This window comes from Neohortaea acidophila (assembly GCF_010093505.1).
Source record: "Neohortaea acidophila strain CBS 113389 unplaced genomic scaffold BDY17scaffold_3, whole genome shotgun sequence".
In the NCBI taxonomy this organism is placed as follows: domain Eukaryota; kingdom Fungi; phylum Ascomycota; class Dothideomycetes; order Mycosphaerellales; family Teratosphaeriaceae; genus Neohortaea; species Neohortaea acidophila.
Genome location: NW_022985512.1, coordinates 1,880,638 through 1,905,526, shown reverse-complemented (window position 1 = coordinate 1,905,526; position 24,889 = coordinate 1,880,638). Strand labels below are relative to the sequence as shown.

At 57.4% G+C, this 24,889-nt stretch overlaps 13 protein-coding genes across 13 annotated transcripts; 8 read left to right on the top strand and 5 right to left on the bottom strand.

Moving 5' to 3' along the window:
- Positions 1–918: 918 nt before the first annotated feature.
- On the top strand, positions 919–2,490 carry BDY17DRAFT_110729 (uncharacterized protein). The gene is made up of 2 exons (XM_033729205.1): positions 919–1,264; positions 1,337–2,490. Exons 1-2 carry the CDS (start codon positions 1,003–1,005, stop codon positions 2,320–2,322), a joined length of 1,248 nt encoding a protein of 415 aa, XP_033592303.1. The 5' UTR covers positions 919–1,002; the 3' UTR covers positions 2,323–2,490.
- Positions 2,491–3,041: 551 nt separating this feature from the next.
- On the top strand, positions 3,042–4,303 carry BDY17DRAFT_315957 (Ribokinase-like protein; the record flags this gene model as incomplete). The annotated part of the gene is made up of 5 exons (XM_033735965.1): positions 3,042–3,103; positions 3,172–3,325; positions 3,389–3,724; positions 3,774–4,216; positions 4,267–4,303. The coding sequence occupies 5 exons, from the start codon at positions 3,042–3,044 to the stop codon at positions 4,301–4,303; spliced, it is 1,032 nt and encodes a 343-aa protein (XP_033592302.1).
- Positions 4,304–5,606: 1,303 nt separating this feature from the next.
- On the top strand, positions 5,607–6,671 carry BDY17DRAFT_322551 (uncharacterized protein; the record flags this gene model as incomplete). The annotated part of the gene is made up of 3 exons (XM_033736830.1): positions 5,607–6,231; positions 6,295–6,552; positions 6,622–6,671. The coding sequence occupies 3 exons, from the start codon at positions 5,607–5,609 to the stop codon at positions 6,669–6,671; spliced, it is 933 nt and encodes a 310-aa protein (XP_033592301.1).
- Positions 6,672–6,828: 157 nt separating this feature from the next.
- Positions 6,829–7,884, top strand: BDY17DRAFT_110741 (uncharacterized protein). Its single transcript, XM_033729206.1, has one exon. The coding sequence runs from the start codon at positions 6,986–6,988 to the stop codon at positions 7,547–7,549; it is 564 nt and encodes a 187-aa protein (XP_033592300.1). The 5' UTR covers positions 6,829–6,985; the 3' UTR covers positions 7,550–7,884.
- Positions 7,621–8,173, bottom strand: BDY17DRAFT_110723 (uncharacterized protein). Its single transcript, XM_033729204.1, has one exon. The coding sequence runs from the start codon at positions 8,076–8,078 to the stop codon at positions 7,692–7,694; it is 387 nt and encodes a 128-aa protein (XP_033592299.1). The 5' UTR covers positions 8,079–8,173; the 3' UTR covers positions 7,621–7,691.
- Positions 8,174–8,267: 94 nt separating this feature from the next.
- Positions 8,268–9,467, bottom strand: BDY17DRAFT_309041 (uncharacterized protein; the record flags this gene model as incomplete). Its single annotated transcript, XM_033735276.1, has 1 exon — positions 8,268–9,467. One exon carries the CDS (start codon positions 9,465–9,467, stop codon positions 8,268–8,270), a length of 1,200 nt encoding a protein of 399 aa, XP_033592298.1.
- A 2,911-nt stretch (positions 9,468–12,378) lies between these two features.
- Positions 12,379–14,142, bottom strand: BDY17DRAFT_247035 (cAMP phosphodiesterases class-II-domain-containing protein; the record flags this gene model as incomplete). Its single annotated transcript, XM_033730781.1, has 3 exons — positions 12,379–12,608; positions 12,738–13,818; positions 13,912–14,142. 3 exons carry the CDS (start codon positions 14,140–14,142, stop codon positions 12,379–12,381), a joined length of 1,542 nt encoding a protein of 513 aa, XP_033592297.1.
- A 988-nt stretch (positions 14,143–15,130) lies between these two features.
- Positions 15,131–18,293, bottom strand: BDY17DRAFT_110651 (uncharacterized protein). The gene is made up of 2 exons (XM_033729202.1): positions 16,995–18,293; positions 15,131–16,940 (listed from the first exon to the last, which is right to left on the bottom strand). Exons 1-2 carry the CDS (start codon positions 17,989–17,991, stop codon positions 15,436–15,438), a joined length of 2,502 nt encoding a protein of 833 aa, XP_033592296.1. The 5' UTR covers positions 17,992–18,293; the 3' UTR covers positions 15,131–15,435.
- Positions 18,294–18,740: 447 nt separating this feature from the next.
- Positions 18,741–19,370, top strand: BDY17DRAFT_322546 (uncharacterized protein; the record flags this gene model as incomplete). The annotated part of the gene is made up of 1 exon (XM_033736829.1): positions 18,741–19,370. The coding sequence occupies one exon, from the start codon at positions 18,741–18,743 to the stop codon at positions 19,368–19,370; it is 630 nt and encodes a 209-aa protein (XP_033592295.1).
- A 154-nt stretch (positions 19,371–19,524) lies between these two features.
- On the top strand, positions 19,525–20,746 carry BDY17DRAFT_110693 (uncharacterized protein). The gene is made up of 2 exons (XM_033729203.1): positions 19,525–20,645; positions 20,711–20,746. Exon 1 carries the CDS (start codon positions 19,679–19,681, stop codon positions 20,588–20,590), a length of 912 nt encoding a protein of 303 aa, XP_033592294.1. The 5' UTR covers positions 19,525–19,678; the 3' UTR covers positions 20,591–20,645; positions 20,711–20,746.
- Positions 20,747–20,836: 90 nt separating this feature from the next.
- On the top strand, positions 20,837–21,672 carry BDY17DRAFT_322544 (uncharacterized protein; the record flags this gene model as incomplete). The annotated part of the gene is made up of 2 exons (XM_033736828.1): positions 20,837–21,569; positions 21,632–21,672. The coding sequence occupies 2 exons, from the start codon at positions 20,837–20,839 to the stop codon at positions 21,670–21,672; spliced, it is 774 nt and encodes a 257-aa protein (XP_033592293.1).
- Positions 21,673–21,717: 45 nt separating this feature from the next.
- BDY17DRAFT_322543 (ribosomal protein S5 domain 2-type protein) lies at positions 21,718–22,778 on the bottom strand (the record flags this gene model as incomplete). The annotated part of the gene is made up of 2 exons (XM_033736827.1): positions 21,718–21,809; positions 21,869–22,778. The coding sequence occupies 2 exons, from the start codon at positions 22,776–22,778 to the stop codon at positions 21,718–21,720; spliced, it is 1,002 nt and encodes a 333-aa protein (XP_033592292.1).
- Positions 22,779–23,012: 234 nt separating this feature from the next.
- Positions 23,013–24,625, top strand: BDY17DRAFT_322542 (uncharacterized protein; the record flags this gene model as incomplete). Its single annotated transcript, XM_033736826.1, has 4 exons — positions 23,013–23,042; positions 23,128–23,320; positions 23,537–24,128; positions 24,190–24,625. The coding sequence occupies 4 exons, from the start codon at positions 23,013–23,015 to the stop codon at positions 24,623–24,625; spliced, it is 1,251 nt and encodes a 416-aa protein (XP_033592291.1).
- Positions 24,626–24,889: the final 264 nt, after the last annotated feature.

The window sequence follows — 24,889 nt, the reverse complement described above, 5'->3', positions numbered from 1 at the left end:
GTTGGAGGCCAGGGCGGCTTCGCTTAGAGACTTTGGAGGTGCATATATGTGAGACGGCAGGATGGGAGAAGAGGGCGTGCAGCAGCGCGAGCAGTAGTGCGTGCAATGCCGCCGCGGAGCGCGTCTCATTGGCTGCAAAATCTCCCGAGCCCGAAAACACGTGCCAGGGCTGCTGTCTGGTTGGTGGAAGCGGCCCGTGCGCCAAGCGCGGAGACTTTCCCTTTCTGCGTGCATGCACTTGCACTGCACACGGCAACCTCCTTTTCTCTTCCCACCCGCCATGCACTGTCCACACTGGTTTTAGCCCGCTGTCCCGTTCGGCTCGCTTAGAGATGGGGTTCTCGGCACGCTCAAAAGACCGTGTGGGCCTGTGTCTGCAGCAGCCTGCAGCTACGCCCCCGCCTGATGTACAGTATATGCGTCTTTCTCGCTCCCCAGTGACGCATCGCTTGCAGCCCGGCATTGACCTGGTTGGAATCCTGCACCACCTGGTTGGCTCATCCACAGGCAGAAGCAGAGGCAGAAGCAGCAGCTTTCTTTTTCGTCCTCGCTCGCAACAAGCCGGCCTCCCACGCGGCTTGTGGACGTTTGGGGATCTAGGCCCTGCCGCCCCGTTCTCCACAGGCTACGCACATAGCTCCCGCCGAAGGGCAGGGGTCGCCCATGCTCTGGCCGAAATCAGCGCGATGAAACCACTTTTGTACAATACACCACGAAACTCTACACTCGCGTGATCCAGACACGCGGCCGAATTTTATTTAATTAAACAGCCACGTCTCACGTGTTGACGGCCCTCCCGACAGTCCAATGACTGCGTCTCCTGGGTCTATGACGCCCCTAGCGGTCAGCCACAACCTTACACCATTTATCAAGTAAGTTTAGCCATGCACCAACAAAAATGTGGTAGACTTGTCCAGAACTGCCGATGTCGAGAGCTCTCGGCACGGCTGGGCAGCGCTGCAGTACATCCGTAAGTCTTTCGCGCGTCCTTTTAAACTGTTAATGCACCTCGCCTCCCCCACCATGTCTCCAAAGCTCTTCGTTACCAGGCTCTCGGGCCTTCCTTCTGCCCGCTCGTCACACACGATGATCACGCTTTGCAGGATGGATGCCGCCTTCCGACGCCTGCAGGAGTACGATCCCGACCTCGATCTCGCGGGCCTTTGCACCGATCTCGACAACTGCCCGATCGAAGAGCGGAGTAGCTTGCTCATGCGATCGCGTATTGTTCGGATGACACTCGTAGCCAGCATAGCAGACATCGGTTAGTACCAGAAAACAACCCATCTGCAGGGCTATTCTATTTCCGGCAACTAACCCGTCGGTCTCCTCCCAGTCAAGCAAAACGCACATGAGCCTGCAGCACTCGACATCGCTTCGGCCATGGCAGAGGTACTTATCTCAACCTGCGGCGACGCGGATGAGTACCCTGTCCAAGGGCACAAGAACGCCATGCAGGCCATCCAGCTGCTCGCGTCGGTGTATTCTCGCCTAGATCAGACCATCGACCTGTTCTTTGATCTCGTGGAGCGCTTCTGCGCCCAGAGCTGTAGCCGCGACCCCACGCAGCACTCCGCATGTGTCACCCGCACCGTCCAGGACTACGATGAAATGCTTCTCAAACTCATCTCCAAGCACTGGCACGCCAGCGGGCCCGAAGGCAGCTGGGACGTCATCCGCCCCATGCAACGCATCAAGGACCTCCGTCACATCTACGTTCCCTCGGAGGGGTCCAAACGACAGATGATCCTGGGCCGTGCCAGAAGGAAGGCGGCCATGTCTCACCTTTTCTCCGAGAGCTACCAAGCTCTCCGTACCGTGGAGAAGCAGCGCAGGCGGGGCCCACCCAGGTCCCCGATGACATCTGGCTTCCGTGACTCCCACTCGGCTCTTAGCCAATGGAGCGGCTCCACTACCAGCCCGGTTGCCTCTGCTGCTCATCCCTCGCCCCCTCAGCGATATGCGTTGCCCGAAGAGGAAGAAGCACTCAGCACGCCCGCCCCGTCTCAGGATGACACTCCTGATATGTACGAACTCGATGCGGGTTGGCTAGCCGAATCGTCCGTGCCGACGCAGGAGGAGGACGATGCTCTTGCTGAGTACGAAGCTCAGGAAGCGGATTGGCCCCTGGCAAAGACCACTGCATATGTATCAGGTGAGTGCGCACTGTGTATCACGTCTGCTTTTCATCACATGCATACTAACGCCACCCGCTTAGCGACTGAACTGCCTCCCTTTGCTCACAAGTACGAGCACGCCTATCATCGTCGACATGGCACTTTCGACTCGATCCCGACGTTTCGCATCGCTGCTGCTGCCTGAACTCGCTGGAATGTGAATGTGTCGAGACCTCGAGACGCTTTCTCTGCGACTCGATTGAGGCTCGAGTGAACCGGTACCAGCTGCTAGGCGATGCGTCCATCCACGGCTGCACACTTAGGAACTGGACAGCTCAAGACGCAAACGACATGGCTACATGCACGAGGTGCGATGTCGTCTTGAAGACGCGAACCAGCCTTCACGACTACCCAACTGCACGATCCTCGAGGTACGTGGTCTTGCGAAGCACAATGACTTCCGGGGTCTCGTATGTTCCGCCGGAGGTAGCGCAGGAATGTTCATCATGCCCATGGGGCAGGGCTACCCGCTGAGATTGATCATGATACCACGGAGAGTTTGAAGGGCCAAGGGCACATGATTGTGAGGAATTGAGACTCGTGGCTATTAAATCGTGCTTTCGTCGATTGTCTCGTGAACGGAGGATGTACAATGATATGGATAGACTGCAATTGTAGGCAGCGATCAGCGCCTATCGAGAGATTCATGGCATTGCATTTAATAACGAGTCTGTATGTCCCTCCGTGCTGCCCACTGTCGGCTCCCATCCCAATGCGGCAGGTGGGATGACGTGGGGTGGGGCAACTTTTCGGGTGTGCCTGAAAAGTTTCGAAGAAATCCATTGTGATGCTACCTTACGCTTACAGCTGAGAAGTCCACGATTCCCATCTCCAACACATCCATCACTCATTAACATCGCAATCATGGCTCACAATTACGGACTCTTGTGCCTCGAGAACCCCCTCCTGGACATCCAGGCCGAGGGGTGAGTCTAGCCGATTCCAATGGCGCCTCGAGGAGGCGTAGATGGAGTCAATGCTGACTGCTTGCCAGCGACGATGCCTTGCTCCAGCAGTACGGGCTGAAGGCCAACGACGCCATCTTGGCGGAAGAGAAGCATCTGACGCTCTACGAAGAGCTGATCCAGAACCGCAAAGCCAAGTTGATTCCGGGTGGTGCGGCGCAGAACACTGCAAGAGGAGCGCAAGTGAGTTTGGTGCACCATCTATGCGAACGAGTCGACATGGCTGACGAGAAACCCCCCATGCAGTACATGCTCCCCGAAAACTCCGTCGTCTACTTCGGCTGCGTGGGCAAGGACAAGTACGCACAGACGTTGGAAGAGGCGAACAAGAAGGCCGGCTTGTCGACCATGTACCGCTACGATGAGGAGCAGCCGACTGGCCGGTGTGGTGTCATCATCACCGGCAAGGACCGCAGCATGTGCACGGACTTGGCGGCGGCGAACCACTACAAGATTGAGCATTTGAAAGAGAACTGGAAGACGGTGCAGAACAGCCAGATCTACTATGTGGGAGGCTACCATTTGACGGTCTGCGTGCCGGCCGTTTTGGCGTTGGCGGAGGAGGCGGCGAAGGAGAACAAGGTGAGATGAGTGGTGATGATGTGCAGGCTGAGACGCTGATGTGTCAAAGATCTTTGCTCTGGGTCTGTCGGCACCCTTCATTCCTCAGTTCTTCAAGGACCCCCTGGACGAGACCGCTCCGTACTGGGACTACATTGTCGGCAACGAGACCGAGGCCATGTCGTATGCCGACTCGCACGATCTCAACACCCACGACATCCCCACCATCGCCAAGCACCTCGCGAACCTGCCGAAGAAGAACGAGAAGCGCAAGAGGATAGCGATCATCACGCAAGGCACCGACCCCACCATCATTGCGGTGCAGGGGGAGAAGGAGGTCAAGACGTTCCCTGTGCACAAGATCAGCGCCGAGGAGATCTACGACACCAACGGCGCTGGTGATGCATTCCTCGGCGGTTTCCTGGCCGGCGTGGTGAAGGGAGAGAGTCTGGAGTCGAGCGTGGATATGGGGCAGTGGTTGGCTGCTCAGGGCTTGAGGGAGCTGGGACCTTCGTGCGTTGATGTCGCTTCTGAACGCGGTGATGCTTGCTGACCTCTCTTAGCTACCCCTCCCCGAAGAAGACGTACACCAAGTCTTAGATGTCTGACGGCATGGCGTGGCGTTGGGGCGACTTGTTTCAACAACCAGCTGGAGCGTGATATCCCAGCGTGATACCCAAGCCATCCTTCACGATGGTTTCGACATGGAGAGAAAGCGAGGGAAGATAGAAGAAGATCTGACGCGGCTGCAGTAGTAGCTTCGGAGATTGCTCCGGAAATGCACATGTGGATCCCATGCCGAACCGCGCGCCTTTCGTCCCTCAGCCTTTCTCGTGCTGCCGGCCCTCGGGATCCGGCCGGTTAATGTGGCATGCAATCTCGCTATGACGGGTGCTCTGGTCACTTGCAAAGCAAGAGCTTGGAAGCGTTGTCAAGCGGCAAAGGCATGCGGATTTGAGCCAACCATCAGGACCAGGCTCCGGCCGGCCCCACATTTGGGGAGCACGCTCCGCGCTAGCTGAACCTTAGCGCCGTCAGGCTGATCGGCCGGCCTGGTGGTCCATCGTCTTTCTGCTGCACCGCATTCCCACGGCAATCCAGCTACATGGTGGAACGTACGCAGTGGCGACCCAAGCGACGCAAGAGGGCAAAGGGCAACGCCCGCCCAAACGTGCCCTGTCCGCTAGTCGAGAGGGGTGAGGCTGCCTTGCATCGTCGCCGCTAACTCGCCCTGTCCGCCGCTATCGCCCCGTCCAATACGGCCCCATGCCTCCTCTGGTGTCCTGTACTTGGAGATCATTGTCGCGCCTGCAGACCCTGACACCGGAGAGCTCCTGCTGCCCGGGAGATCCAACCGACGTAGAGCCTCCACCTTGTCATCGCAATCCGACTCCGCATCCTCCACCCTCCTGCACTGCCGCTCTTCCACTTCTCCTGCACGATCACCATGGAATTGCCACATCATCTTGGCCCTTCGTGCGCTACTTTGCCCTCCTTCATGCGCTCATTGGTCTTTCTCGATGTCCCTTTCGCGTGGCTCTTCCAAATGACTAGCGATCTTATGTCCATCTCAACCGATCTAGCCTCTCCGGGCCCTTTTCACGTTGGGCATACATCGATGACACAGCTGTTTGTCTTATCTGCACCTCACTCCAACTGCATTCTCCGACTATATCTCTCTCTCCCTCTCGCCCGTCTCTGAAAGCGGCCCAAGTGATTGCACACTACCCAGCTTCCGTACCGCCCGTTGTCTGAAGCGGCTCGACCTCATCCATAGCCCACACCTGGCATCAGCGACATTTCTAATGCCCACGGATCCATGGGACACCGCACTCTCGCATCTCTCCCACCCGCGCCCAACTGGCCTCAGCCCAAGGCTGCACCTCGCCCCAGACTAGCCAGCATGGACTCCACGCAGTCCACAGGGCGGCGAGACGAGTCGGAGGGAGGCAGCACTCAACTCTCCGCCCAGGACAGGGTAATGTTGACCTCCGACGAAGTCCAACAGTTCTACGCCAACGCACTGGACGAAAGGTACAGCACCGGAGTCTCGCCGCCTCCGTTGGCATTTCTCCGCGAGCTGCAAGCACGACATGCGCACCCGCCATCACACTCGCTGGCCCCGGCGCCCGGTATGGCGTATCAAATGGATACGTTCGATTTGACGGGGGTAGAGCAGCTGTACATCTCCGGCGGCCCGGCACTGTCGATGGAGCAGCAGGTTGCCTCGCTCGAGTCTCTCCCGCCACTGTTGCCGGTCTCTGAAGGCTACCCTGGAAGCATCGCAGACGCGTTTGCCTTCTCAATGGACCAGTCGCAACAGTCAATGTACAGTGAGTACGAGCCCGCGCAGCAGGAAGAACCGCCGGCCACAACGCAATCTGCGCCTTCGCACGCGCAATTCTTCGAAGCGTATCACCACCAGATCCGCACCATCTTCACCCTCGCGCACCACGGCAGCCTGCGAGACATTGGCGGAAACCTACTAGTCGCATCCCACTATCTTCTGGACAACGTCGAGGCACTCGGTAAGGCGTGTTTGATAATCAGCATAGACACGAGACTACGAGCTTATACTAAACGCCTTCCAGGTCTGACGCGCGACGAGCAGGAGCTGAATAACGACCGCCTCCGCCTGTGGGGCGAGTTCAACTACTCCTGGCTCGTGACCCTGCAGAAGCAGCTCGACCTCAGCATTCAAGACCATCCGCTGCTGGAGAGCCAGTCGATCATGAGCGTGCAGGCGCTCGAGAGGCTGTCTAGCGAACTCGTCCGGCTCTGCGACGGCATTGAGCGCTTCGGGCTGGTGGATTATCAGATGGGCGTCGAAGAGGAGGATATCATGGATCGTGAGTGTGGTCTGTTGCAGTCCTTCCTCTTGTCCTGGGGTGAATGTAAGGCTGACGACTTATGTCGAGTTCTGCTGCGATGTCTGGATGCGCTCGGTGTTGCTGAGGTAGCAGGATGAAAGCATGCGAGAGTCATCCTCGTCCGCAGCCGCGGAGTTCGAAACACCAAACGGATTGAAAGCAGCTGGCCTTGGGGTTGTCAAAGAACAGCCGGCCCAGAGATGCGACGCCAAACCAGTACTGTCGCCAGCAGCCCAAGAGCTGCAAAACGAGCGAGCCAAAAGATTGCAATGCATCAACTGTCGCGAAACTTGCGGTCTCGTAGCTGCCATGCTGAAGGCGTGAAACGTCGGCCACACCGGCTGCGACGAAGCCATACAACGACGTACGCCAGTCGCAAGTTTGCTCGAATTCCGAGTCCGCAGGCCACATAATGCAGCGCGCACAAACGGCATCGTCCTTTCGACATCACGACCATCACCAAGCGCCGTCGCCATCCCCTCTCCATCGCAGCCAAACAGCCAACGCCGCAACGCAATCCCCCTCAAGCCACCACCGCCGTCCTCCCACGGCTCCCACCGCCCTGCACTACGCCCCCATAAAGCCCAGCAGACACAACCTCGCCAGCCCCAAGTCCCTCACCCGACGACAACCCCCCACTCTGCTGCTGCCCCGCACCCGGGCGCGCATCAAGCAGCACCTTCTCCCCATCCTCCCCCTCATCCGCATCCGCATCCGCATCCGCATCTCCATTGAGCAGTTCGCCCGTATTCGTGCGCGAAATGCGCTCGCTCGTCTCGCGCTGCAGTTCCGCGTAGCGCGCCTCTGCATTCTCCTTCTGCGCCTGCTTGCGCTTCTTGCGCTTCTTGATGAGGTATGCGATGAGAATGGTGGCCATTGCTTGCCTTGCTTGCGTTTAGTCGCGCGGACGCGAGAAACGTGCGAGGCGGTCAGTGGGTGGGGGGGAGTCGAGAGCGTGAGAGGAGGGGTAAGATGAGGACAGAAGAGGGAGGACGGGGGAGAAGTGGCAGCTGATGACGGGCGTTACCTTACTGTAGTACCCGACTCGATGGAGGTTAGAAGGATTGCGCCTGAATTAACCTTTTGGGACTACTTTTGGGCTGGAACTTGCCGCCAGTCTAGGCGCGACTGTGCATATACATCAGCTGAGGTATCTCTTTAGCGGGGAAAGTAGCTTTGCCGCTACTCCAAAAGTCGGACCGGACATGATGATGCGGCTGAGAGGAGAAGGATAGCGATGTGGGCAACAAAAAGGGCGAGAATGGAATACGCTGCTCTGCTCGACCCATCCATGCATCGCTCCTCCTAGCATACATGCCGCAATGCCGCCCCGCTCCCACAAGCATGCCCAAATTAAACGCCCCAGCGCCTTGCACCGGCTTCAAAAGAAGCGTATCAAAAACAGAATCAGATGGTGATGGGTCGGTAGTCCTGGCCTCGTCCCAGCGAAGCACCATTCGCAGCGGTAGGGCGAGGGTGAGGAGTGTCGTGTTGCGAAAACGCATATGCCATTCATGTGATGTCTATCTCTCTCTCTCATTGTGCGCGTTACCGCGTATGGTGCGGCTCTATGTAAGTTTTTCTCGCGCGCGCGGCTCGGTCGGTGTCGTGTCGTGTGTAGTTGTGTGTAGGTATGACAGCATTCACTAGAAGAAGTGCGTGTGCGGTTTGCTGAGCTCGTGCACTTCCATTTCCTATTGGGACGCATACGTTAGTAAAACATCGACAGGACGACGCAGGAGGGAGCTCACCATCTTGAAGGTATTCAATTCCTCCTTAATCTGCTGAGCCAACAACGGCGTGAGGCGATTGCACGTCGCAATCTCGCCTCGCCGATCGTACTCCGTGCTCGACCACGCATCGTGGAATTGAATGCGCGGGCTGAAGCTGATGGATCGCACGCTCCCATTAGGCGTGCTCGGCATGCTCTTCGCCACGCCCATGCGGGTGTTGAAGTAATCTCCGTTCACCGCCGGGGCAGACGAGCTCCGATTCTGGTAGGCTTCTCTCGGCTTGCTGGGGACGCTGCTCGCGGGAGGACTGTCGGTGAGCTGCGGGACGGACGGTAACCCACCGGCGGCGTCACTGGGCATGACGACGGGCGATGCAGTGGGCGATGCGGTGCCGGAGCGCTTGAGGATGCCTTTTCGGACGGCTGCGAGCACCTCGGCGCGGTCCTTGTCATTTCCGATTACACTGCGCCTCAACTCGGCCTCGGACCGTTTCGGGGAGCCCTGCTCAGCCAGCACGCCGGCGACTGCGGACTCCAGCGAGTTCCTCTCGAGTTTGGGGAAGCTGGTGCCCCCATCTGTGTGCTCGTCTGCATGTGCATTGACGTTCACAAGGCGCCGCTCTGCTTCGACCGTAACCATTGATACCTGCCCGACAGTGGGCTCGACAGATGCGATGGGACCATCGGCTGCAGGAACTCCCACGACAGATTTCGGCCGGAAGAGACCCTTGATGCTCTTAGCACTCTTCTTCGCCCCGCGTCCCATCTTCCTCAGCATCATTGAGGCGGAGGATGCAGTAGAGGAAATGGAAAGGTTGTCGGTGGAGCCTGCAAACCCGCCTTGACCGGAGTAAATGCCGGCACCAATACCGGCAGCCTCTTGCCTTCGTGCAATCTCCATCTGCTCTGCATCCAGCTCATCGTCGATTTGTTGTTGATGTTGTTGTCTGGTAAGCTGCGCATCGGGTTGGGTAGTGTCCACACCGGCACGCCGTAGTTCTTGCGCGCTTCCGAACGAGAAGGCTCTTCGCAGGCGCGACTTCATGCCTTTGTTGAGGTCCCTGTCGGATACTGCAGCGAGCTGTTGCGCTGCTGGCGAAAGGGTGGGAGCCGCCTTTGCTCTGCTCTGTATTGGCGTTGGTGAGGTTGGTGGGCTGTCCATGTCGACGGGTTGTCGGGAGAGAGGTGACGGTGCAGCGAGGCGTTTGGCGGTGTCGGGAGATGCTCTCGGTGGCACAGTGTATTGGGAAGTAGTGGTGGTCGTTGTTGAGATTGACTGAGTAGTCTGCTCAGTCTTTTGGACGCTTTTAATGGAGTGCGGCTGGCGTGGGCCGTTTGCAGTCTCAGCATCTCCAGCTGGCAGAGAGACCGGTTTGATCGTTGTCGGTGTTGAAGTCACGTAATGACCTGGCGCCGTGCCAGGTCTCGGAGCAGCACTGGCCGAGGTCTGAGAGGATGTCTCATCACTTGGCACACGGGTGTTCAACTGATTCAAGCTCCGCCTTCGATCCCTCTTGCCCGTGTCTAACTGGCCGGAACGCTGCGTCGTGAGGTCTTCGTAGCTATTTTGCCGCTGCAAGACATGCACGTGGGATGCACTGGCGCTGCGTTGGTGGTTCACAGCGGCGGGTGCGGGTGCTGGCGATGGAATGCGAACTCCCCTGTCAGACGTCATTGACTCTGTGCGTTTCCCGGTTGGCCTTCGTAATTTTTCCGGGGCCGGGTTGGATGGTAAATCAAAAGAGGTGAAGGAGAGATCAGGCATGGTCTGCGAGATGTTGATCAGGGACTCTGGCCGGGGCGAAGACTTTGGGGTCTCATCATTCGTCAGCGCCGGTGCAGAACTGTCCGAAGACGTCGTGGATGTCGACTCCGTGGGCTTGTGGTTGCTGAATGGCCCACCAGAGGACGAGGGCGGGGGCGCGGATGCTGTTCGACTCTCTTGTCTGACGTTCGGCGCAGTATATGACGAGGAGACCGAGGGGGCAGCCCGGAAGCCACCATTCTGCCCATTGTACATGCTCCTTGATTGGTTGGTCAGCCGTTGAGGCTGGTGATATGATTGAACTGTGGTGAAGGCGTCGGCGGAGGAAGGACGGGAGTGAAGTAATGTAATGGTAGTGGAAGACTGCATTGGCAATACCTCCGCCATCGGATCTGCCGTGGTGAGGTTGGTGTGAAGTTTTGGCGAAGATGACGCCGGTGGTGGGGAATGGAAGGCGAAGGAGGGCTCGGTCGGGCAAGGAGAGATTAAGGTGTAGTGATATTAATCTGAGTGGGGCAACAGTCAGTTATGGCAAACTCCAAGCAATGGAGCGCAGAATGAGCAGACATGTGCATGCAGCAAGCAAACAGCGAGCAATCAAGGGTGGTGTAGTGGACGGGAGTGTATGGAGTGCACGGAGCGGATGGAAGAGGGGTTAATGGCCGCTGCCATGGTGAAGGTGGTGAAGAAAGTGGAGGGTCATCGACGGGTGCATACGTTGGAGGGTGGTAGCGGGCAGCAGTGAATGGTTCCAGGGTGGAGGGCAGGTGAGAAGGCAGGCGGGAAGCGTGATGAAGAGCAACGTACCTTGTATTCAAGCCGCAAGCAATTCAATGCTTGAGAAGGAACAAGCCGCCGAAGCGGAGGGGGCCAAGAGGTCAATTGGAGCCGCCCATGGACATCCAGAAGGTGCTGAGACGCGGCCCGTTCTTTCCAATGAACCGTCGAAGAGTCGTGGGCAGTCGTGAAGGGCGATGTGCAAGCCAGACGGCGTGTGGAGTGGGAGGCGGTAGGGGCGATGTTTGTCGGAATGCACACGCGAAGAGGAGATTAGTACGGGCGGGTCTGCCGCTCCAAAAAAACCCAGCTACGAGGGCGATTGCATGCCCTGAATCCAAGGAGAGTGGAAGAAGGGGAAAACTCCGTGGAAGGGGAAAGGGAGAGGGCGAGATCGGGGGCGAGGGGAATGATGATGATGGCGGTGATGATGATGGGGGACGAAGAGGAGCGGGCGAGGGAGCGTGGAATTGGCGGGAGTGATTGAGGGCCGGGAGAGGAGGTTGTGCCAAATGACGCCTTGCCCGTTTCGGCACTAGCGCTGCTGCTCTCTCGCGTTTACGGCTTCCCTCAGGACACGCTCCGGTAAACACATCTTGCATTTATCCAGCTCGTCAACGCCTTCGAAGACGGGAAGCAGCAGTCCCTTCTGGCACTCCGCCAAGCCGTATTGCGTATGCCCAAACGCCCTGGCTAGCTGTCAAACACGGCGTACCGTGTACAGATTCGCCCCCGCAGCACGTCCATGGCCAGGTGGATTTTAGCTTTCCCTCTTCTGACAGCCGTTTCGTTTCGTTTCGCCTCGCGCGGCATTCCAACGTCCCCAAGACGCGAGGTCACGCGGCGAAAAACAACACGCTGCTGAGAGGAGCAGGAAATTGTGGACGTTCCACGCTTCACAGACACGCCCATCTACAGTACCGCCCTTGCTCCCAACTCCCGTGCTAAGTTGAGTCCTCGAGCAGAGCAACGAGTGTCACGCAACCCCACGAACGTTCTGGTTAGAGCCCCCCATTTGCCCCCCGGAAAATCGCCCTTTAGAGTTTGGCGTGAAACTACCGGTGCACGATGGGGGCTATGCGCAGCGCGCCCACACACAACAAACCGTTCAATCTCGGCCGAACGTGCAATTATAATTATAGGCAGGAGTGGAGTGTCGCCTCCCCTCTCCCCTGTGTCGTCACCGTAATGATCATCAACGCCCTGCTGCATATGTCATACAGAGATTTCCATCCTCGCTCGCTTGATGGACGACGACGTATGTAATTGCCCCACTTGCAAACTCAGGTTGGGCAGTTTGTGCAAACTATGGCGGATGTAGGCTACCTCAGGGTAGTGCAAGTGGCGTTGCATAGGCAGTATGCGGTCAATGGCTTCCGCGGGACATGCTGAAGGCCAGTCACGTGTTTCCACGTTCCATTCAAATCCCTCCAAACCATCATGAACAAAACCCCCAACAAACGCTCGTACGCGCAACGCAAAAGAATCCCCAATATCCAAACTACCCAAGCAGCGAGACGCCAGAGTCCCCTCAAAACCAATAACTCGCCCCATCCGCCGAAATCTCAAACTCGCAGCCCAAGCCGCGGCCCTCGGCCTGCAGCAACTGCTCGTACTGCTCCAGCTGCGCGAGAATGCTGTCCCTTACGTGCGGGCCGTCCTTCATCGTGTCCTTGATGTGAATCACAACCACCTTGACGCCGTGCAAAGGCGGTTCAGACGAGTGGGCAGGCGGTGCGGTCGATGGGCTTGTCCTGATAGCTTTCGGGGACACGGGGGGTTCGTGCAGATTTTTGTCATGTTGTTGTTGGGGCTGCTGTGAGGTGTGTCCTGCTGGCGCGGAAGAGTGCACCTGTGCCAGGACATCGCTGATTTGAGGATCGGGCACACTGCTTCTGCGCGGCTCCCTCGACAGCCCTGATCGGCCGGCGAGGCTGCGGCTTCGCTTCCGATCGCCTGCCATCTTCGTACCCTCAAGCCCGTTCGGCCCGGAGCGCTTACGTTTCTTGACCGCACGTTCGAAATGGCGCGCCGCTTTGGCATCGACGACTAGCGCAGCGAGCGTCTGCAATTCCTCAATGAGATGGCGCGGATTGAGGTGTCCGAAGAGCACTGCGTCCGCTTGGCTGTCGTCGTAGGAGCATTCGATGAAAATGCCGGTCAGTAAGCCGTGCGCGATCTTGCGCGCCGCTTCTTGCCACACGTAGTGCGTACGGGGACTCATCGAGATGGAGTCGGGCTCCACATCGCCGAAGATAAGCACCTCGCGGTTGGAGGCGGAGTCCCGAACGAAGTATGCTGTGCTGTCGACGACGCAGGGCTTGTGATCCAGACCGGACATGTGTGGAGAGGAAATGGTGCTGTTGTAGAAGGTTTGGCGTGCTGGCGTACCCGGAGTGGAGTATTGGCCGGTGCCGCCGGTGAGCGAAGTCTGGCGAGCCGGATTCGCAGCCGGCTCGCCGTGTCCGGAGCCGTTGTACGGGGGTTGAGAATCGTAGATGTTGGGCACACTGCCTCGATGGCGATGACTGGGTGGACTTTTTGTGCAAACACCGTGAGACACTTTGAACGGTTTCACGCCGAGTCCGTCGGACACTTCTATGTATCCTCTCCCTTCACCCTCACCTATCATCAGGTCGCCACCTTCCTTGAGCCGTTGGAATGTGACGAAGCCCACGCCTCCATCCTCGTCGGTGAGATTGGGCCAGATGACATCGTTGAAAATGTGTTGCTTGATGGCGTCCACGGTGCTGGGCAGGGCTGCGACGGTCTTCGGTCTGGACGTAGCATGGAAGGCGGCAGTGTTGATCGCGAAGCCGGACAAGTGGTCGAGATGGGGGTGCGTGATGAGATACGTGCTAATGTAATTCCGCAGAACGTGCAAGGCGTTTGCGCGGGCCGAGGTGTTGGGAAAGGTTAGACCAGCGAAGGGCCCTGCTGTCAAAACGGTGGGCTCAGGCTTGACAATCTCCTCTGAAGGGGTCGGTGACAGCGAAGCTCGAATGGAGTTTCTACTGATTGACGACGGATCCCGAGAGTCTCTAGCATTGTAGTTTGCGCTGACATTGGGAAAGTCACGCTCGAGGATCTTGACTATGGGCGCTAGATGGGAGCCGGCGTCAACGGCCAGCAAGCTCCCCTTTGCCCAGTCGCTGGCGACGGAGCGTACGAGCAAGCCCGTGACATTCTCTTCGCTCGGTCCACCGCCGGACCCGAGACAGATGACTTGCAGCGCGGGCTTGTGCTCGTGTAAACCTATGTCTGATTCTGTGGGTTCATCCTTGTCGTCGGGCATTGGGACGCATGTGGCCGTATGGTTGGCTCAGCGAGACTCAGGCAGTGGGTGCGGTGCGGATGTGAACTGCGCGTGGTTCTCTTGAGGAAGTCTTCAGCCCGAGAGGAATGAGACGTTGTACCAATTGTCGCTCAACGCCGCCACACACAAAGAGGGAGGTTGTCTTGTGAGCCACGTGCTCTTTGTTCCCGCCGCCGATGCAGCTGTCCGTCCAGTTCCCGTCTCTTTCTGCGCGTTTCCGCAACGTGGACAATGAAGAGATCCCGACAACGGGATGGCCAAGTAGGTAGAGAGCTCGCAGCAAGAAGCAACGGAGTGGAAGCGGAGAGGATGCAGGATTCGGTCCGTTAATGGAGGGAGGCAGATGAAACCCAGCTTCCCTGGTCGCGCGCGTGTGGTGCAAGGTTGGCGCCAATAAAGCACGCCGCAATGAGGAGAAGAGAAGAGAAGAGATAGGCTCGTCTGTGAAGAATGCTAGGCCGCAGGCAGCATGGGAGTAAGTAGAGGAAGTAACGTCAAAGCGACAGCTCGACGATTTCGTGGCGTGTCGCAGCTGAGGAGCGGGCGTGACTGCCTTGCGCGGGGGGCTGAAGTCTGGTTCGGTCTCGGAGTGAAGTCTCGACTCCATGTGGCGCTGCCACGCGACGCCCAACTTTGGCACGGAAGGCACGCCGCGGATGGCATGATGCCTTCATCCGTGCATGACAAGGTACAGCGACTTGCATCGCCAGCACAAGCTACACCGCGTTTAACTAAATGAAGTCGTTGCAGATTAAAGATTGCGGCGCCCTTCCGGCATCCCCGTGCATCTCGTATTCGGCCGACCCCGGAATCGGCCCCGCCGTCCCTGTTCTGGAACAATCACGTCGCCGGGCAGGGGTCTGTGAAGGCGGTTCAATCGCAAAACGAATGCACGTGCTCATGCTACACCTACTACCAATTTGAGTGCATCGAAACGAGCGACTGGCAAACAAAAGCACTCCTCGATTAATCTCAATCACTTCTCACCATCTCCAACCCCTCTTCCAACCCCAAGGACCGTGAGCCTTTTTCGTAGCTGAGAAACAAGGGGCTGGCATGTCGATTGACACCTCCTACGGCAATTCCAAGTGGACTGCCATCAGAGGGTCAAAGCGGGCCTTCTCATCCCTCTTCGATACGTTAAACCTTCCCCGAGGAGCATCGATAGCTTTCAAGCTGCATAGAATCTGTCCTGTCCATGTAATCAGCATTACCTCCATTGAAATGTTCAATGATCGAAGACGTACTCTGCCTATCCCCATTTCCTTACAATCACCCACCCTGCCCACGCGGAGGCGTAGCATTCCTCCCTCCAACCACAGGCTGCCGACTCCACACACTCCCACCAGCACCAAACAGCAGCGGACTAGCATTCACCGGCGGCTCCAAACTTCCCAACCCGCCTGTGAAGCCTGGAGCCAAGCCTGGCGGGGCCGTAGATTGCAGTATGGATTGTGAAGGAGACCAGGATGATTGCAGGACACTCGCATTCACGCCGTGGGATCCCTGGCTGCGATTGCTGCCTGCTGAGTTGACGCGCGAGTGTCTGTGGTCGTGCAGTTGGGCCGGAGAGGCTAGAGTGCCAGTCGGCAGGCCAGGGGGGAAGCTAGATAGCGGCTGTTGCTGCTGTTGTTGAGCCTCGTTCCAAATGCCAGAAAGCGACTGTAAGCGGTTCAAAGGCGTGCCCGGTGCAGTCGTGGTTTGCGGAGTACGCACAGGGGGCGGCGAGACGGCACCCGGGGTACCAATAGGCGCCTGCTTGTTCGGATATGCGTACTTTGGCGTTGACGTGCGGTCTGGCTGGCCAATGGAGCGGGTGGAGTACGACACGTCGCTTTTGCTGACCACGGCGGGGTGGGCGGTGTGGGGTTGGGGAGGGGTCATGGGGTCGTTGCTGTCGTCTTCGTCTACCAGGTCATCTACCATCCGGCTGAGTTGATCGTGCCGTGAGAGGCCTGGAGCTGGGGCGGGTACGCCGTTAGCCTGATGCGAGGAGCTTGGTGGCTGGCGGGTTCCATTTGCTTCCGCAGGAGGGAGCACGCGAGCCTGAGGTATACGATTGGCAGCAGCTGCTGCATAGCTCAATGGCTTGGCAGGTGGCTTGTTCTCGGGTTTGCTCACGGCTTGTTTCGGAACAGTCACCGGAAGCACATCGGGATCCTGCGCGTCACGATGCAGAATTCGGGTACCACGTAGCTTGATGGGAGCGTCGTCCTCATCATTCGCCAAGAACAGCCCATCAACCAAGAATTCCTTGACACGCACCAGCATCTCTTCATCTGCGGAAAGCTGCACGACACCCTGCTCCGAGAAGCGTGGTTTCGTGAGACCGCTCACTTTGCTGCGCCACACCTTGTCCGTACGTTCGTGCACAAGAGGTTTGAAGCCGATCGTATCAGCGTCTTCTTCGAGAAGATAAGGCAACTCCGTAATCGCGTCAAGATCCCAGATGGGAAACGCGACAGAAACCAGGTCAATCGTGCGGGCATACATGTGCCAGAATTGGTCGATTGGCTCTTTCAGCGTATTGTCGTTTGATAACCCCCCAAGGAGGTTGATCACCGTGAGAAGCCAGGAGCTATAAAGCCGGAGGGCAGGCAGAATGCCGCGGGCTGTTACGCTAATTCTCGCAGCAAGGCCGGCATCATCATCCTCGACTGTGCTGAGGTCAATGGTCCCGAGGTCTTCGTAGAATACACGCAGCAGAGTCGCGAAGGTCTTGGTATTGATGCGGAAGAATTGCAGAAACGCATGTTGATTCTGTTCAATCGGGGTCTCTGCAGACTGTATTAGTATGTGCTTGGCGTGGCGGACGTTAAGCAGTCACTCACGTTGAAAAATCTCGCCGGCGTTGTATTGAGCAGCAAGATTCACCATGAGCATCCTCACGAGCGTACTGTCGAGAGGGCGTTGCTTTGTCTCAGCAGCGAGCTGGCCGAGAACTTCATTCTCAAGTTCGTTATATCCACGAAAGTGCTCGCCGTTGAAGGAGATGCTGTGTAGGCGCACAAACCAGCCAACGAGTGTGCGCTTCGAGGCATCCGACTGGTTGGGAGAGCCTTTGGGGATGAGCTCACCGCGGTCCCAAGCCGAGTTCGTCTTAACAAACTCGCGCTTGAGATTCGTGGCAGCATTAGGGTGTGGATCCTCGACGACCATTGCGCGGTACAGATGGTAGATTGCGCGCATGTGATTCCGTTGCTCCAACGCAACGACAGCCAGTTGATGATGGCCCATGCCAGAAGATGGCAGTAATGTACACGCCAAGCCATAGTAGCCGACCGCCGGACCAAAGTCGGGATTCTTGTCGAGCTGCTCCGATGCCCGGTAGCGGGAGAGATCGCCGAGACAAATGAGGGACTGGTGGCAGGATTGAAGAACTTTGACCTGCAGTGCCGGTGATGCGACCGCCTGTGAGCTTTCACCCAAGGCTGCACTCTTCACCTGATGCGCCACGGCTTCCAGCGCCGAGATGCCGCCGAAGGTGACACTCAGGTGGTGGATGAAGTCGCGATAGAAGCGTTGACTGTCCTTTATGAACTGTAGGTAAAACTTGACGAGCTGGCGCAGCGCGACGCTCTTGTCACCAGGCTGCTTTCGCAGCCCGCTGAGGGCGTCGTGGAAGAACTTCTTCCCCTGCGTGTGCGTGTGCCACAGCACTCGACCTTTGCGGTCGGCCTCTTCCTCAAAGTTTGAGAAGATGACGTTTTGGCATGCATGACGGTATTCCTCAAAGGCCTGGAGGAGCTTCACCACCGGCTCTTCGGTGTTCTTCAGATAGTATTGCACATTCTGTTCCGCCGCTCGCTCGCGCGCGAGCAACTCCATGCTTTTGTGGGGATCTCAATGCACCACATAGACGCTGGTGCTGGATATTGGGCCCTAGACTAGGCCACGGGAAGTAGAGGTTAGGCGTATGAGTTCTTGGTCCAGGTGAGCGTTCCGAGGCGATCCATGGAGGATGGCGCTGGGCTTGGAGTGAGGGAAAGGGCGTGGACAGTGGCAGCGTCACCAGCTTGTGGAGTCACTGTAAGTTTCTGCTTCAGCGTCGGTTTCTCTGGTGAGTGAGGGGAGTGAGGTGTGCAGCAAGTGTGAGTGAAGGCGTTGGTCAGATTCACTGGAGCGAGGTCGCGTGGTATGAGTGGGTCCTGCGTTGACTAAAGGTAAGCCGCGCCAACCAATGATCTGGGAGCTCGAGACGACATCAGCATTCAAGCATCAACATTAACATCAACGAAACACGAAAGAGTGGTGAGCGTAGGCATGTCGTGGCGAGGCCGAGATCAATGCCTTTAATGATGCGAGGAAGGCAATCCTGACCTCCGTCATTCACGGAACAGTCACTGTCCCGATCCACAAATTACCAAGAAGGAAGGTACAGCGTCGACTAGCGTCTAAGGCATCGCAGCTCACTCGCATGCACACCACATGCAATGGCCAAACGGCCCCGCGGAGCCTCAGATGCTGCAGATGGGTCAGACTGTGTGGATGATAGGCGTCTTGCCGAGAGCGGCGAAGACACATCTCACACGCCGAAATATGCCTCGCTGGAGCCAGAAACAAATGCGGCGTCAACAATGGACTGCCTGCTTCCACCTCACAAACCGCTAAACTTTGAAACGTACGCGGAATACGAGTCGCATTACCATCAGGCGCACACGAATCGATGTACGGAATGCAAAAGCAACTTCCCAACCAGCCAGTTTCTGGAACTGCACATCGCGGAGCATCACGATCCAATCGTCGCGTCGAAGCGGGATGGCGGAGCGAGAACGTATGGGTGTTTCGTAGAGGGATGCGAGAAGATCTGCGCGGATTGGAAGAAGCGAAGAAGTCATCTTGTGGACAAGCATGGCTATCCGAAGAACTATGATTTCATGGTGGTAGATCATGGCGTGGATGGGAGGAGTAGTATGTTGCGGCCTGGAGTTGATGCGCAGGGGCACCGACGGAGCAGTCGTGAACGCGGTCGGAGTGACTCTTCAGTGTCGGCCGCTGCGCAGACGACAGACATTACGTCCATGAGTGAACCGAACGCAGGATCGAGCATGGGAAAGGTGGCGACGGAGGGTGATGGAGTGGGCGATGCTGGAAAGGAAGAGTCCGGGTTGGATGAGCTGACATCGTCCATGTCTGCGTTGAAGATGGTTCCCAGAAGTGTAACGTTTGGCACGCGTAAGGGGCGCACTGGCTTTGCGAAGAGCTGATGCTCCAGACCAAGCGTGTCAACCCCGTGCGATCGACAAAAACGGCACGATAAGCATCTTCGGTCCATCTCACTGTTCTGAGACTACGAGTTCCAATTTGACCAAACGACCTTGTCGTGGGCGGCACCTTCCACCGCGGCCGCAGCTCTTTCCTCGTCGATATGACGCGGATGCCCATGCAATCCCCAACGTCATCTCTCAACCTTTGCATCTCTTTTTGCTCAGCAAAACACGACTGCTTGTCCACCAGGACGCACCACCTCGGCCATCAGATCACACTGCGCTGAACAAGGCAACGCGTCCGCAGGATGGAAAGTCCTATCTCTCGGGAGATTGAACGGATTAGACGCTTTATCTGTCGTAAAGAAAAGGCGTGGCGCAAGCATGCATCGATCGCTCAAACGCACGAAAGCCCAGACGAAATGCCACCCCTGGTCCCGTTCACTACCTACGATGACCTCATCGCCGCCCTTCAGGCCCGTTACGAAGAGATGTGTGCGCGTGTGGAAGCCCAGCTAGCAGACGGCGCCCCAACGCGATTGGTTCGACGTCTCCCACAGCGCTCCATTCCGGATATGATTGGCAGGGCCGTCCAAGAGCCTCGAGGCTGCGAGACAATCTATGGCCAGATCGCCCACGCCACCGAACTGATCGCCAGAGAAGTCGGATGTGTGGAATTGATGGTGATCAAAATGGAGCAAGGCATTGATCTGGCATTCAAGACTTTGCATGAAGAGCTGACGAGTCTCACGTCCCTCCACGCCTGGGCATGGAACCATGCAAGACGAGGATACGAGTGGGCTGAAAAGCTTGCCGCCGCCGAAGAGGACATTTTCACTCGTTCCCAAGGTGGAAACCATGTTGAGCTTGGCGACATTGCTGCTCTGGAATGGTTACGAGATGCTGCCGTCGACGCGGGGGCCCATAACAAGCGCCTCGACTTCGACGTGGAGACTGCGCTCCTCAACATGCGAGACCTAGCTCCATGCATGGAATGGATGATGCGTGAAGTAGGGAAGAGGGTCGGAAATCACACGGCTACGCTCGAAATGCTGTATGGCTTTAACTTGAGACGCCAGAGTCTCATTACGGAGTACTTCAAAGCCAGTGAGGAGGACTCGGACACGAGTGGCGATTCTTCAGATGATGGCACGGACGTGGACGAGGAATCGAGGGAATCATCGGACTCGGACGGAGGAATGAGTAACGAGGAAGAGTGAAATGGTTGAAGGGAATCACCCGTCGGGCTGCACATCCCAACCTGGCTGATGATGAGTGAGAACCGCACCCTTCCTCACTGAAGTGAAGTGAAGATGACGTTGAAGTAATCAAACCTGCAGTGTCCACGTCACAGAGCACACACAAAATATCAAACTCTTCTCTCCCTTCTCCTCTCAATCACCATACCCACACCGCACCACCGCAAAAGTGGTGTTCAGACGCTGATCCCCGTCTAGCAAACCAGCATGGCCTTCCTCGCCCTCAAAGCCCAGCTGGAGAATCTCCGCCAGCTCAACCAGAAGATCACCGCCCGAGAAGAAGAATGGAGGGCACACCTCGCCAACCGGGTGCTGAGAGCAGCCCCAATCGACCACACCACGCCGCTCCCCTCCACCTCCCCCCTCGAGCGCGCCCGCCGCCTGGAGACGCGTCTCCTCTCCTACAACGACCGCCAGGCCGTTCTCCAACGCCTGAAGATCCCCAAGGCGACGGCGATATCGCCGAGAGACGTCTTCGCCGTCCAGGACCGCGTCCACGGCCTGGAGATGGGGAATTCGGTGTTTTCCCGCGTTGTCGGCCGCGCGGAAGAAAGAATGAAGGTGTTCGAGAGGAGGCTGACGCTGGCGGAGCGGCAGCTCTCCGTCCTCCTCGCCGACCTCACCACCGCGGGTCAAAAGACCCTCAGCGCGCTGTTCTTCTTGCTGCTCGAGGAGAACACGCCTCTCGCCGAGCATTCGCCCTTTGCGAGGTTTCTGGAAAAGTGGACCGCGGCGCTGGAGCTGCGCATCTCCTTGCTGCAGTCGTGTGCCAGGGCTGCGGGTATGTGTGGCGCCAGGCAGTTGCTGATTGAAGACTTTATTGGGAACCTACCAGTGGACGGCCGGGCCTCTTTCCTTGCGTACACGGCTGAGGAGGAGATGAAGGAGATTTTCGAAGGATTGGCGTGTTTGAGCCGGCAGAACGAGGATGTGGATGACGGTAAGAGCTCACTCACCTCGCATACGATGGCACAGGACTGACTTTCTCCAGGCGAAACACAGCTACTGATCACCGATTTCTTCTGCAAGCCGGGACAGTTTGAGGTGGTATTGTACAAGGCGGGATAGAATTTGAACAGGGAAAGACACTACCGCTTGACCCAAGTCGGCATCTTCCTCGCCTTTATTCTTCCAGGCTTCTTCCTCTCCTTCTCACGGATATCGCGGGTGACACAGCCAGCTGTCATGAAAATTAGCATACATGTTCAACGAGACAAATGAGCAATGGGCGACACGCACCTTTTCTTAATGCGGGCTTCAAAGCCGGCTCATGCACCAACAATGCCTTTGCCAATCCCAGCGTGATTGCTTCCGCCTGTCCAGTTGTGCCACCACCGCGCACAGTACTCCAAACATTGTACTTGTCCAGTCTAGCCGTGGCTTTGAGCGGCCACATGGCCGACTCCCGATCGTGCAGTCGTCCAAAGTATTCCGTCAACGTCTTCCCATTGATCAGACACTGCCCCTCGCCCTCGACAAGATACACCTCGGCGTGACATGCCTTGCGCCGCCCCACGGCTCGTGCGCGGCCCAGCTCATCCACGACAACGGGCTTGGGTTGGTTGAGATGAGGTTGGACCACTCTCTTGTAGCGAGCTAGAGCGCGCTCGACTTCGACGGGAAACAGAGAAGGATGGATGGAGTTCAGCTTTTTCAACAGTGTGAGGAGCGAGCTATACCGTTTCAGCCGAACGGGCTCGCCGAGCTCTGTCCTGTACTGCTCCAGTGTCTTCCAAGCTACTCTCGGAGCTTCGGCGAGCGGGAGGGTGGGGAGGAGTTGGTACTTTCGTTCGAGAGCTCGGAGCGCGAGAAAGTCGTCGGTGAAGCGAGGGGTTCCAGTAAAGTAGGATGGCGAAGCGGGAAGGATTCGAATGCGTTCGAGGAGGGGAATGCGACTGCTTTGACCGGGTCGGGAGCCTACACTGTTCTCGGCATCGTCGACGAACTCGGCGCGGTTGACGGCGAATTGGTTTGCGTTGGAGCTGAAACGAATGGGAGCTGCAGCGCGAACAGGATCCTGAGAGCCTGAGGATGTCTCGGTCGGTGTAGCGTACCCTCGTCGAGAGTGGAAAAGTATGCGTCGCTTTGCTGGGTTGTAGTTGCACACTACCGCTCTTCGGAAGCCCGTACAGAGCAGATGCGGCTCCATTGGGAAGTGTGGATGAATGGAGGATTGAGTTCAAACTGGGATGAAGTCGAAGACCGTGGAGGTGTTGCTCGGAGCGCCAAGCCTTTGGTGGTCCAAGCTTTGAGCGCTCCGAAATATTTTTTTGAGAACAGCTGGGGTTGAGGGTGTTTGACAGCGACTCACACCCCCGCGCATCGCAACAAACCGCCAGTGATCCTACGCAACTCCCCCAAAGACAAGTGCAGATCCTCCAACATGTCGTTCGGCAAGCTCTACGGGTTCGAGGTATGTTGGGCAATCCCCATGGGGGCAGCGCTGGTGGCGAGCTTCGATGGGCACACCATGACTGACACTGTGTTCTTGACGGCAGGGTAACCCTCGCACCACCGTCCTCCAAGCCGTCGCCAAAGCGAACAACCTCAACATCGAGTTGGTCGACACCAACCCGCTCAAGGGTGGCTTGAGCGACGACTACAAGAAACTCAACCCTCTCGCAAAGATCCCGACCTTCCAGGGCAGCGATGGCTACGTCCTCAACGAGGTCATTGCCATTGCCATCTACCGTAAGTCTTCCCACCTCCCTCTGTCCCTCCGCATCCTCCTCGCCATCTCTTGCAGGAGTCATATGATGAAGCAATACACATCATTCAGTTATCCCTGTCTGAATCAAACACTTGTGTTGAGACCTGTATTCACACTCTGATCTACCACCACCTCGCTCCATTGCTCTACACATCAGTCCATCTTTCAAAAACCCACTGACTGACCGTCCTCTCCAGTCACCTCGCAGAATGAGAAGACCACCCTCCTCGGCAAGACCAAGCAAGACTACGCCTCCATCCTGCGCTGGATGTCCTTCATGAACCACGAGGTTCTGACCAGCATGGGACCCTGGTTCCGCCCCCTCCTGGGCTTCGACCCCTTCAACAAGAAGAACGTCGAAGATGCCAAGGCGACGTCGTTGGCGAAGCTCAAGATCCTCGAGAACCACCTGCAGGCCCACACCTACCTTGTCGGCGAGCGCCTCACCCTTGCCGACATCTTTGCCACCTCCCTCCTCATCCGTGGCTTCCAGAATGTCCTCGACAAGGAGTGGGCGCAGAGCAACCCCAGCACCATTCGGTGGTACGAGACGGTGTACAACCAGCCCATCTACAGCAGCGTGGCCCCGCCGTTGGCCTACATTGACAAGGCCCTCCCCATCGCTCCTCCCAAGAAGGCCGAGCAGCCAAAGAAGGCCGAGCAGCCCAAGAAGCAGGAGAAGAAGGCCAAGGATCCCGAGGATGACGATGAGGAAGAAGACAAGCCCGCGCCGAAGCCCAAGCACCCGCTCGAGGCTCTTCCCAAGCCGACGTTCATTCTTGACGACTGGTACGTCCCTCAATCTACCTCCCCCATCTTGTTCAAGACCACAAGCTAACGCCCCACACAGGAAGCGCAAATACTCCAACGAGGAGACGCGCACCGTCGCCCTGCCCTGGTTCTGGGAGAACTGCAAATTCGACGAGTACAGCCTGTGGAGCGTGGACTACAAGTACAACGACGAGCTGACCATGACCTTCATGACGTCCAACCTGATCGGCGGCTTCTTCAACCGCCTCGAGGCCAGCCGCAAGTACCTCTTCGGCTGCGCGAGCGTCTTCGGCGTCACCAACGACTCCGTCGTCAAGGGCGCCTTCCTCGTCCGCGGCCAGGAGGCCCTGCCCGCTTTCGACGTCGCGCCCGACTACGAGAGCTACGAGTTCAAGAAGCTCGACCCCACGAGCAAGGAGGACCGCGAGTTTGTCGACGACATGTGGTCGTGGGACAAGGCTGTTGTCGTGGGTGGCAAGACCTACGAGTGGGCCGATGGCAAGCAGTTCAAGTAGATGCGGCGCCTTGAATTGACTCCCGTGGAATGTGGAGGAATGATGGGGATGGGAAAAAGTTCATGTTCACGTTCACTGGACGAAGACGAGGAGCGATAGAGATATGCGTGCACTCCGCGTAGAAAAAGGCAGGTAGATGCTACCGAAAGCTTCCTTCTCCCACGACTCTCAACGTGATGTGGCCAAGAGGATGAACCGTGTCGTGTCCATGAATGCAAGACTGACCACTGCATTTCCTATCTCAGGATACTTCTATCTTAGGGA

Bases quoted from the DNA above. Each gene is read 5' to 3' on its own strand.
- BDY17DRAFT_110723 (XM_033729204.1), bottom strand. From the start codon at position 8,078: ATGCGTTTTCGCAACACGACACTCCTCACCCTCGCCCTACCGCTGCGA.
- BDY17DRAFT_110741 (XM_033729206.1), top strand. From the start codon at position 6,986: ATGCAGCGCGCACAAACGGCATCGTCCTTTCGACATCACGACCATCAC.
- BDY17DRAFT_110729 (XM_033729205.1), top strand. From the start codon at position 1,003: ATGCACCTCGCCTCCCCCACCATGTCTCCAAAGCTCTTCGTTACCAGG. The intron at 1,265-1,336 runs GTTAGTACCAGA...GTCTCCTCCCAG, and splicing joins AGCCAGCATAGCAGACATCG to TCAAGCAAAACGCACATGAG.
- BDY17DRAFT_110651 (XM_033729202.1), bottom strand. From the start codon at position 17,991: ATGGAGTTGCTCGCGCGCGAGCGAGCGGCGGAACAGAATGTGCAATAC. The intron at 16,941-16,994 runs GTGAGTGACTGC...TACAGTCTGCAG, and splicing joins CGCCGGCGAGATTTTTCAAC to AGACCCCGATTGAACAGAAT.
- BDY17DRAFT_110693 (XM_033729203.1), top strand. From the start codon at position 19,679: ATGGAAAGTCCTATCTCTCGGGAGATTGAACGGATTAGACGCTTTATC.